The 12,381-nt window shown below is 36.5% G+C and overlaps 1 protein-coding gene across 1 annotated transcript in view; it reads left to right on the plus strand.

The window, feature by feature from the left end:
* Window positions 1–6,156, plus strand: part of LOC145987990 (uncharacterized) — a 35,290-nt gene extending 29,134 nt beyond the window's left edge. The window contains exons 7-8 of the mRNA XM_083122829.1: window positions 1,393–1,460; window positions 5,438–6,156. Coding sequence (XP_082978955.1) covers window positions 1,393–1,460; window positions 5,438–6,156 — 787 coding nt within the window. The remainder of the gene's footprint in view (window positions 1–1,392; window positions 1,461–5,437) is intronic.
* The last annotated feature ends 6,225 nt before the right edge of the window (window positions 6,157–12,381 follow it).

The following is a 12,381-nucleotide window of genomic DNA, read 5'->3' on the forward strand; positions in this document are numbered from 1 at the left end:
ATACACATGGACAGGACTAACACAAGGCCCACTTGCTGTGAGTCCAAACGCCAGAGCCTCGTTAGTCGGTAACAATTCTGTCTAGGGTGTACTATGTGGAACAGAAGTTGACATTTGAGCGTTTTCCATTCACTGATCTTGTAACTCATTCGACTGTTTTGGCATCTAATTGTATAAATTATAATTAAAATAAATTAAGTTTATTGTCATTATGCAATAGTATAATCTGTCTTACAAGCAAAATGTTATATATTTTTTGCATGTAATTTATATTTGTATAGTTAGAGCCGGATGTAGGGGAGTTTGGTGGACTAGTTCCTAGCCTCTGTAAAGAGGCCTCCACAAATATTATTATAATGCAAATAACCACGTGACATTGACTAGGAAATATAACTGAAATTATACCCAAGCCTCCACATATGAAATCCAGGACTCTCATTAAGTGCAGTGGACTTACTTACAGCCCATCCAATGCACTTAAGCACTTACCCGACACCCAATGCACTTTGTACTAACCTGAATCCAAATTCGCTTGGCAGTTACTTAACTTCAAGTACACGTACCAGGATAAAAGTACCAATAATAATAATAATAATAATAATAATAATAATAATAATAATAATAATAATAAACATTAGTAGTAGTAGTATCATCAAAGACGTTATCATCTTCGTAAATTTCGGAAAAAAGGAATTGGAGTCGGTGCTAAGGCATTTGTATTCCAACAAACGATTTGAAATATTTTTTTCAAATTTCAATTTCACTTTAATAATGGAAAAGAAGCACACAAACTGTATTTTTGAAAGAGAATAAATGCTTGATAAATGCCTTCTGAATATAATTACATTTTTATATTAACATGTACATATACGTATACTACATTACATAATCAATTCATCCATCTCATAATAAACCTGCAGCAAAAATTACATAAATTGCCTCTCAAATGTACACGTTCCTTTTCCTCAAAACAATTATTCAAGCATTTAAAACAAAATCAATTAAGATAAGTCTTACCTCTCTCTATAGTAATTACAATGCACCACAGAAAAGAATCATAAAGTGCGAGCGAAGCGAGGAAGAAAATTTTTAGATACAATTTTCTTGCAGACTGAAATCAATATTGATTTAATAGGGCGCAAATAGCTCCACGGGGCGCCATGACATTCTCTCTTTTACATCGATTTATTCATTTAGAACGTTCGGAGCCCAGGGCCGACTCCAGCTGTCCCCTAGCTACGTCTCTGAACCTGATAAGAGTAAGAAAAGCTGATATTGCAAGCGAAGCGACCAAGACAATTTTTATTTCCATAAAATTTAAAATTGTAGGCGGTACCCCACCCACCCTGCAGGTACCCTTGACCGTCAATTTTTTCCCCTTTGCCCCGCTAGAAATCATTTCAGTCAAAGGTTGGGGGGCAATGACCCATCTGTGGTTCCGCCACTGTTGTTAGTACTTGGTAAGTCTTTCGGGGTGGGTCCGGACCCCGTAGACGGCATCCCTAAATACGCCCTTGCTTCCAATGTATTTAACACTTACCGGTCACCCAACAGGAGCATTTATATTCAGTAGAGTTGCACGCAGCACCCGCAACATGGGCTCCAAGACTGTGGCCGACAAAATGGGTCTTCTTATCAGTGCAGTCGGTATTGCAGCACGCTTCCTCCTTGTTGCACAACTTGTACAACCTATCGGCCACTTTCGCGACGCAATTTCCAACATGGCGAATGCTCAATAAGGCCCCGGTATAACAAGTCATTGTTTGGGAATATTTCGACCAGTCCACAACAAAGACGTTACTCGTTCCATTAGCAATTTGAGCTGGAAAATTTAACCAAGAGATAAGTCCTATAATTTTTCAGTCAATATTTCTATAATAATAATGTTATATTTCCCTATTAACTTATACATAGTAGAATGCAGGTAAAAAGTATTAAATAAAGTGATATAAATTATTTTAAATAATAATAGTACGGTATGCAAAAGTTTTTTTATTATTATTACCAAATTCGACCATAGAGACTTGCACTCAGTTTATAATGCAGTTCTGAAGATAGGATTATGATGCAGGAAGTTATTTGAACGCTAGAAACTAGTTTCCTTCTACCTTCTTTCGTCAAGGAAGCAAGTAAAAGGATTTGGCATGTCGTTTTATTATATTATCACAATATTAATAATTTTAATTGTCTACGGTCTCTGCCCCTTCATCGTCTCATTTTTGTGTGGTCTCCAGAATTTGCAGCCCCTAGGATAGCATGGTGGCAAATCTCCCGCTGGGTGTAAGAGAGTTTGAATCGTCCTGTACTGTTCATTCTTCAGCAAAGATGTTATCTATACATATTCTGGCTTTTCATCACCCAGTGGAATAAATAAATTTATTAAATATCATAAAAATTTGAATTAATTTGGAAGAACCACTGTGATCATTCACAAAACATGTTTTCAGCGTTAAAATTAGGGATTGTAGGATTTTGTTACGTTCCTTTATCTATTTTTATGTATTTTCAACTGGGTATTTATACCTACTAGCATGGTATTAAACCAAATATATTAAATTCTTGATTAATTAATGCAGAAAATTACACAATTACATTTTGAAATTTGTTAAAATATTATTTGACACATATCTTATAAATAATTAACTTCATAAATAAAATAACTTAACTCTCAGATTCAAGGTAAATTCGAATTCACCGAAAACTGTCAAATTCGCAATGTACATTTTTATGCTCTTTTCAAACTTTATATTATTTTGAGTTGAAATGCAAATTGCCTCATTTGAGAGCTAGACATAATTGAAGACCGTGAAGTCAATCGGATACTATTCATCTGTGATACAGCAAGAGTCTATGTAATAATTTAGTCTTAAAAGCTATGTAATGTAGAGTGGAGCAATTTTTATGTTATAAATATTTTGTTAGGAAATTAAAAATCGTTACATTCACTGAAAAAACGTTTAATTTTCGACAGGTCACGCTTCCATTGTAGTCAAATAATGAATTAGTTGTGAAGACTCGCGACTTACCGTTTCTGACCATCACTATACCCTCCTCATCTGCAGATTGGGATAATCCATGAATCAGAAAGGAATTTGGTTTGTCGCAATTCCATCCTTGTGTTTGAAGTTCGTCTGCATTGGATTGGTTAACCAAAACTTTGGTAGAATTGTTGCTAGAATAGAAAAGTTGTTCTATTTAATAAAACTAATGGATCTTTATACGGCATGTTCATTAAATGGTAATGAAATATGCGCAATATCTTCACAAATTTCAACTTTCAAAGTAATTGAATATTATCCACTGCCTGGTTGGTACTTCTGCATTTGCCTATTCTAATACTTCGTTACGAGAGAGCGTCTTTTCTCTCGCCTTCAGGTGAACAAATTTATATTCTGTGGTGCGGATCGAACCAATGACGTAGTAATTAGTTAACGCATCGGAGATGTAGTACGAGGGATGATCAGGAAAAGTGAATACAAAGCCTACAAATTCCAGTAGGTATTTATTAGACGAATACAAACGGACTCGCATGAAAGGACACTCCATATACTACTTCTCAACATAGTCCCTCTCTTGTTCAGGCATTAATCGCAGGCCTACGCGAGGTTCATCATGCCTGTCACATAGAACTCGGGGCCCTGTTGTCGGAGCCCAACCCATACGTCCTGGCCTGGCGTATTCTCTCCAAATATAATGTTAGAAAATTTATGTTTAAAATATTTTACGGAGCTTTCATATCTCTTGAATTAATCGCAACAGTTAATGAATGATGAACTGATAAAAATAAGGTAGGACAAGCATAACGATACATCCATGCCACACCCAGAGTTCCAAACTGGACCTTTGGCTTCCCGCCAGCAGGCCGGCTAGAGTTAATAGAAATGGGCTTTGAGGGTAGGTGGGAGCGTTGTCCAACACATAATACCAATTTAGACATAGTAAGGTGTGTTAATTATTATAAAAAACTGAAAATTACAAGAGAGACAGGTATAGAGATCACTGCAAGAGGTTAAGAAGTTCTCAGGGATTCGCATGCGAGAAACAATTTCACCGCCCTCGATACTGTTAGTGCAAACAATCCGTTCTTACAAGTTAGAGCTATACCCAACACAGTGCTAAGAGACCCTGCCTTGACGTCACATATATCAAAATCACAAATTGTTCATAACCAGCTCTCTAAAAATCAACAAGGCATTTTTGATGCATTACAGGGTAACGTATTTGTCTCCATGACTCTTGCTCTCCGTAAAGATCACCACGATCTTAGAAATCAGGTACGTAAGGAATTGAACTCTAGGCGGCAGTGAACACATTCCAGCCCGCAAGCAAGGGGCGTTCAATTCATCGGATATGCCGCTCATCTCTCTGAACTACTTAAGGAAGTCGAGGAATTTTTTTCTCGTCAGCAAGCAGCTAACCGAGAGCAGAGCCCAACACAGGTTGTCGTCGCACACAAGCAAGATTAACATCATAACAGCTGATATCACAAAAGCAGAAGCAAATGTTTTCGTTTCACCTTGCAACCCTGATTTTCTACCTATCGGCGGAGTAGCTTTAGCTTTTTCTAGAGCATGCGGACAGCAACTGAACAAGGAACTTCAAACCTTCAACAAAACACAACCTGGTGACGTCAGAGTTACCCCAGCGTATAATCTATCTGCTAATTATATTTGTTCATTCCGTTACTCCAAACAACCAAGACTCTGAAATTTTGCGAATATGTTATGCAAACTGCCTAAATTTACTCTTAACTTTAGGACACCCACACCTAACCACAGGCGCTTTCGGTTTTGATTCAGCAGCCGCAACCAAAATAGCCCTTTCATGTGCGAAGCAATTTTCAGAATAACATTCTAATGAAATAGACGCTATCACGTTTTGCACTCATTCAAATTCTGACAAGGAAATATTTGAAGGTGAATTCAAACAGCTGTTCTAGCCTTCGGAACGTGAAGAAATGAGAGGACGACGTGCGAGAAAGAAGCAACCTAAACAAAAATAAAGTCGTAATCTTGTTACTTTAGTTACTAGCGCACAGGAAGGTCAGGAAACCTCAACATTTTGGGAAATGATTTTCTAACCACATAAAGCCGTCATAGACACATATAGACGAACATTGCAGATACTAGTTTTGGCTCCCGGAAATTGCAAAAAGAAAAGAATGCTCAGCAGCAAGTACACAAATTATCCAAAATCGCCACGGAACATTTAGAACAGTGTATCCAACCCACCTACACAACACAGGAGGAAGTAAAACTAAATCCTAGAGAACAAGCAGTGGTAAAAGTACAGCTTCTAAATTGCACAATCAGCGACAGTAGCCATATATTAAACCCCATTCCCAGATTTTCATCCGATAAAGGAACTTGCATCCCTACCTCCCTCATGCATGAACACTAACCACATCTCATTATTACAATTTTTTCCAATGATCCAGTTACCATTACGACATTCACGACGATAGGGAAAGCTGATGTCTTGCAAATAATTGGCCAGCAGGAAACGCGAGACTCAAATGGTCCTGCCGAGTCAAGGACGGAACCAATCTGGAACCCACTGAAGAGAAATAACAGCGGCGATGGGAAACCACATGGACATGTTTTGAAGGAAAATCCTGAACTCCAAAAGCGTATTTCTGAATCTCGGAAAAACTTCGACAAAACGAAGATCGACATCAACCCCAACGTCTGTGAAGAAGACGGAGATAAACTACTAGAACTGACGCACGAGTTCGCCGATGTTTGTAGTTGGAAAGAGGACGACATAGGAAGTTGCGCCCTGTATGAACTGGATATCGGTACAGGAGATTCGCCTCCAGAGTACACTCGACCCCACAGGATGCCACTTCCAATCATGCAACAAGAGATCAAGAAACTGCTACAACAGGGAATCGTGTCTCCTATTTTAGCGCCACGCTGGAATTCTCCTATCCTGCTTGTGAAGAAACTAAATGACGTGTACCGCGTCTGCTTTGACGCGCGTCGGATCAACGCAGTCGCAAAGAAGATAAGTTTTCCGGCACCCCATCTCATAGACATCGTAGAGAGGAGGGCGGCCGGTTTCAAATATTCTTCATTCATGGACATCCTCTCGGCTAATTTTCAGATACGCCTCACACCAAGTAGCCGTAAGAAAGTGAGTTTTCAAGTGCCGTAAATGGGAACGTACATTACGCACCACAGCGATTTGTCACGTGGGGAACAGCGTTAGCGATAGCGCTGAATTTAACCCTTAAGGTCGTTGACAACCCCCATTTGTTCTTTTATGCAGATGATCTCCTGGCAGTCTCTGACGACGTACCCACTTCCTTCAAGATATTGCGTCTCACTTTTGAAAGGCTTAGGTTCGGTGGATTAAAATTGGCTCCTAAAAAGGCAAAATTCCTTTTATTGTATATCTTGGATACCATTTATCCGAAAAAGGATAAGATCCTAGAAACTGTTTAAGTCGTATCCGACAACTACAAGCAAGAATTATTTACGCCAGGTTTTGGGCCTGGAAAAATTTTTCCCGTCGTTACTCTCCAACATTTTTCTAAACACACATCAGTTCTTATACAACTGCTGAAGAAGGAGAGAAAATGTCGATGGACAGAAGCACAAAACGAAGCATTCCATGCTTTAAAACTTTCACTAATCACGATCCTAGTATTAGCCAGATACAATCCCTCCCTTCCTATTCACATATTCACGGACAAACAGCTCTAGGGGCTGTCATCGCTCACGGAAATGCCCAAGGAAATGTCACGCCCATTGCATATGCAAGCAGGATACTAAATGATAAGAAAAGGGAACAAGATAAACATGTTAGAACACTCTGGCCTAATTTTTGCTTTAAAAGCATTTCGGCACTACATCTTTTCAAAGAATTTATATTACACACAGACTCCAAATGTATTCAAAATTTACGACAATCAACTACCCTAAAAAGCCGTCTTTGGCGTTTTACATAATTTCCGTCCGTCTATGATTTCATTATTCAACATCTAAAGGGAACCGACAACAGTGCCTCGGACGCCATTAGCCGTAACACGAGCATCCAAGATGAAAACTTTTTCTCCTCTCCTGGAAGAGAGCACGTGAATTTGACCTTGCCACGGAACAACAAACAGACCCTTTTCTCAAATATATTTACCTACATTTAATTGGAAGTAAAGAAGCCGACCCTAAATATGACAGAACCAGCCCAGCAATTCCGTCTCCTAGATGACATTATTTACAGAAAAACAGGAAGTTCAAACAAACAGGAAAGGCTACTCACGTACATCCCAACTTCATTACAAGATATATGGTTCGAACAAGTGCACTCTTCTCCACACGCTCTCAACCATTTTGGATACTATAAAATATATGCTTATTTCCCTTCTTAGAAATCCTTCATATACAAGAAATGCAAAGAATGTGAACAGTGTGCACAACTTAAGCAGTCCCGCCAACCAAAACACTTCGAACGACAATCAAGGACTTCTCTGACAGCTTTCCAAATTATCGCCTTGGATCAATGTGGTCCATATGTCACATCAGGACCAGAAGGATATCGCTACGTGATCACGTGCACTGACGCAGCCACGCGTTACGTAGTAGCCATACAGACACATTCTCTCACTGCTGAAGAGTTGGCGGATTTTCTGTGCACGAAAATTATATTACCATTTGGCTTTCCAGAAAAAATCATTGTCAACCAACTTCCAGGTCAAACTTCAGATTTATTCAAATTATTGGCCAGCAAATTCCAAATTGAACTAAGTTTTGTCAGCCCAAAATTAATTTGTAAATGTATTACAAGAACAGTTTGGTGAAAGGATAATTTCAAGAAATGAAACTGTTAGTTGGCCTCCAAGAAGTTGTGATTTAATTCCTTTAGATTGCTTTTTGTGGGGTTATTTGAAATCTATAGGTAGGGATGTGACGACCTCTTCGCCCAGTGACTTGTTCACTGCAGTTAGTCAACCAACAGAGTGAAATGGTCAACATTTTGCTCTGCTGGGATTTTCAGAGCTGTCCTGTCATGGCTCTATGAGCGTCCCACAATCAGCAGAAGTGGAGTATCGCTGGTGGACTACAATGTGATCCTCCCAGCTAGATCCGAGGGATCTGCTGACCAACGACAGGTGCAGTCCTCCATTAATATTGGGGGTTAAGCGTAGAACTGACAACTCTGCACTGTAAAAATACATGTCAAGAAACAGCAATATGAGGCCATGGATGTTCCCAAGGTAAAATATTCCGGAGGTAAAATAGTCCCCCATTCGGATCTCCGGGTGGGGACTACTTTGGGAGGTCCCTGGACTAAGGATAAGATCTACATTAGGAATAAGGATATAAAATTAGGCACCTGGAATGTTCTGAGCCTTTACAGGCCTGGGGCATTTCAGTGTACAGTTAATGAGATAGTTAAGTATAAATTAGATGTAGTAGCTGTCCAGGAAGTTAGGTGGCCAGGAGAAGGGAATTGTAAAATTAAAAATTATACTTTTTTCTATGGTGGTACTGAAAATCATAATTTTGGAACAGGCTTTTTCATAAATAATAGAATTATCTCTGCTCTTAAAACAGTAGAATTTATTAATGATAGGATATCATATGCAGTTTTACAGGGTAGGTGATGTAAAATTATTTTAATAAACATACATGCACCAACGGAAGATAAAGATGATAATACTAAAGATAATTTTTATGCAGAGTTAGAACAGGTCTTTGATAAATTTTCTCAGTATGATATGAAAATTCTGTTAGGTGACTGTAATGCACAGATTGGCAAAGAAGAGACATTTAAACCCACGATTGCTAAAGAAAGTCTTCATGAATTAAGTAATGATAATGGTATAAGATTGATTACTTTTGCAACCTCAAAGAATTTAATTGTGAAAAGTACCACTTTTAAACATAAAGATATCCATAAATATACCTGGTCTTCTCCAGATGGTAAAACTCATAATCAGATAGATCATATTCTCATTGATAAGATAAGGCATACTAATATAATTGACGTTTGTACACATATAGGTGCTGACTGTGCCAGTTACCATTATTTAGTAATTGCTAAATTAAGAGAAATACTCGCAGTGATAAATCATAAGCAACAATATCTAAAAGTTATAACATTTAATACAGGAAAATTTGCTGATGAAAGAACTAAGAAAGATTACCAAATTAAACTGTCAAATAGATTTGATGTTTTGCAGGATTTAAATGATGATGAAAATATAAATGAAACATACGTAAATAAGAATTGGGAGCACATACGTACTGCAATAGAATCAGGAGCTAAAGAAAGTATAGTATATCATAAACCAAGAAAAAGTAAGCCATTGTTTGATAAATAATGTCATAATTAAGAAATCAGGCTAGACTTAGGTGGTTAAATAACTCTGATGATACAAATGTAAGCAATTATAATAAAATAAAGCGAGAAGTTAACCGCACGTTTAGAAGTAAAAAAGAGATTACTTGAAAAGCAAAATTAATGAAATTGAAACAAACAGCAAAAATAAAAATATCAGAGATTTATATAAAGGTGTAAATGAATTTAGAAAGGGGTGGCAACCTAAAGTAAACTTGATAAAAGATGAAGACGGTGATTTTCTAGCAAACCCAAGCGATTTTCTAAATAGATGGAAGAACTACTTTAATGACCTTTTAAATGTTCATGTAGGAGATAAATCAGAAATAAATGAAGTGCACACAGCAGAACCTTTAGTTCCAGAACCTAACTTGACTGAAGTTAAAGATGCTATTAAAAGGCTAAAGAATAACAAAGCACCTGGCATTGATTTAATACCAGCTGAGTTAATTAAATATGGTGGAAATTCATTATTCATGTCAAATTCATAGATTAATTTGTTTAATATGGAATAAAGAAGAAATCCCTCAACAGTGGAAAGAATCCATAATTGTTCCTGTGTTTAAAAAAGGTGATAAAATGAACTGCAATAATTACCATGGAATTTCTTTACTCTCAACAACATATAAAATATTATCTAACATTCTTTTAACAAGACTAACCCCATATGCTAATGAAATTATAGGTGATTATCAATGTGGATTTAAACGTAACAGATCAACTACAGATCAAATTTTTCACATCAGACAGACACTTGGAAAAAAGTGGGAATATAATCAAAATGTCCATCAGCTATTCATTGATTTCAAAAAAGCATATGATTCGGTCAAAAGAGATAAATTATATAATATATTAGTACAGTTTGGAATACCTAAGAAGCTTGTTAGTATGATAAAAGTATGCACCAGTGAAACAGAAAGTAAAATTCGTGTGGTATTAATATGTCTGACAAATTTACATTTCATGATGGTTTAAAACAAGGAGATGCATTATCTCCTTTGCTCTTTAATTTTGCCTTAGAATATGCTGTTCGGAAGGTAAAAGAAACTAAGGAAGGACTAAAATTAAATGGTGTGACTCAGTTGTTAGCATATGCAGATGATGTAGACTTATTAGGGGAAGATATAAATACAATTAAGAATAATGCTAAGATATTTTTCAAAACTGCTAAAGATATAGGTTTGGAAGTTAACAAAGAGAAAACTAAATATATGCTTACATGCCGAAACCAAGTGTTAGGTAATAATCAAAATTTAATTATTGATAACTACTCGTTTGAACCAGTTTCCAAATTCAAATACTTAGGAGTAATATTAACAAGTGAAAATTATTAAAGAGGAAATAAAAAGTAGGCTTAATTCAGGAAATGCACGTTACTTCTCTTTTCATAAACTTTTGTCTTCTCGTTTAATATCAAAGAAACTAAAAGTTAAAATATACAAAACAGTAATTTTGCCTGTAATATTATATGGATGTGAAACTTTGTCCCTTACATTGAAAGAGGAACATAAATTGAGAGTATTTGATGATAAAACCCTTAGGAAAATATTTGGACCTAAAAGGGATGAGGAGACAGGTGAGTGGAGAAGGTTACATAATTTAGAAGTACAAAATTTGTATTCATGTCCAGATTCTGTGGCGATGGACGTGTGAAGTGTAGTGGCTTTGGTGCTCCGACATTTTGTGTAAATTTATCTAGTTTGAAGTGAGTGATGGCAACAGAAGTAAGACACGGAGAACAGTAAGTATTACTAATGCACACTGAATATAAATTATTCATTATAATAATGAGTTAAGCCAGCAATTCAGTTAATATTTGCCTTGCGGTAAGATACGCAGAAAGTAAACAAACAGTATTGCCAGTCACAAAAAAGATTTACGTGGAGCGAAGTCACTAGTCGTTCGAGATATCGCAATGAGTTCCTGTGTAGAATGTACCAAAGCTGTGTCAAGACAGGAAGTGAAAGTTCAATGTATTGACTGTGTGAAATTATGTCACTTAAAATGCGCTCAATTAAATGAAACTGATGTCGAATACATGAAATCTACAGGGCAAACATGGCGTTGTAAACCTTGTAGCAAAAAAAGAAGAGGAAGTCAACACCTAGAAACTGTGCAGACAGACTTGCCAACTCTCGACGATATTTACAAACTGATCCGAGATTTGAAGGAAGAAGTTATGAACTTAAAGAAAACAAATATTGATACCGAACGTGAACTTGGTAAATCGTTAGATAATGTTCATCAGAAATTAGACGAGAACTTAGAATTAATGAAGAAACAAGATGAGAAACTTAATATGTGTGTTTCTAAAATTGAACAATTAACACAAGAAAATATCACATTAAGGAAACAACTTCAAGAAACCAAGATGGATCTGGATGAACTGGACCAGTATGGACGGCGAAATACCATAGAAATTCAAGGTGTTCCTGAACAACCAAATGAAAATACCTTTGATGTTGTAGCAAATGTAGGGACAGCCTTAGATCTAAATATTACAAAGGACATGATAGATGTTTGTCACAGGCTAAAAAAAAATTCCCACATCAAAAGTCAAGTGGGATAGTTGTCAAATTTGTTCGTCGTATTGACAAAGATATGTTTATTCAGAAGAGAAAAGTAAAAAGAAATTTAAATACTTCTCACTTGGGTTACTCAAGTAATGACATGGTATATATTAATCAATCTTTAACTCCCTATAGAAAGCGTATATTCAGTCAGGCCAGACAAATTAGAAATGTTAAGAATTATGCTTATTTATGGGTCGATTATTCAGGAAATATCAAACTAAAGAAAAGTCAAGATGATCAAAATATAATATTACTGAAAACAATTGAAGACGTGGAGAAGTTAATGTAATGGAGAACTCTGAGAATGTCACAATTTACTATCAAAATGTAAGGGGGCTCAACACAAAGATACAACAATTCTATGTAAATAACATTGCAAATGAATATGATATAATTATTATTACTGAAACTTGGCTACATAAAGGTGTATATAGCAATGAGTTATTTACTGATAATTATAGAATTT

The sequence above is a fragment of the Lepisma saccharinum genome, chromosome 5 (genome assembly GCF_977018435.1).
Source record: "Lepisma saccharinum chromosome 5, izLepSacc3.1, whole genome shotgun sequence".
NCBI classification, from domain to species: Eukaryota; Metazoa; Arthropoda; class Insecta; order Zygentoma; family Lepismatidae; genus Lepisma; species Lepisma saccharinum.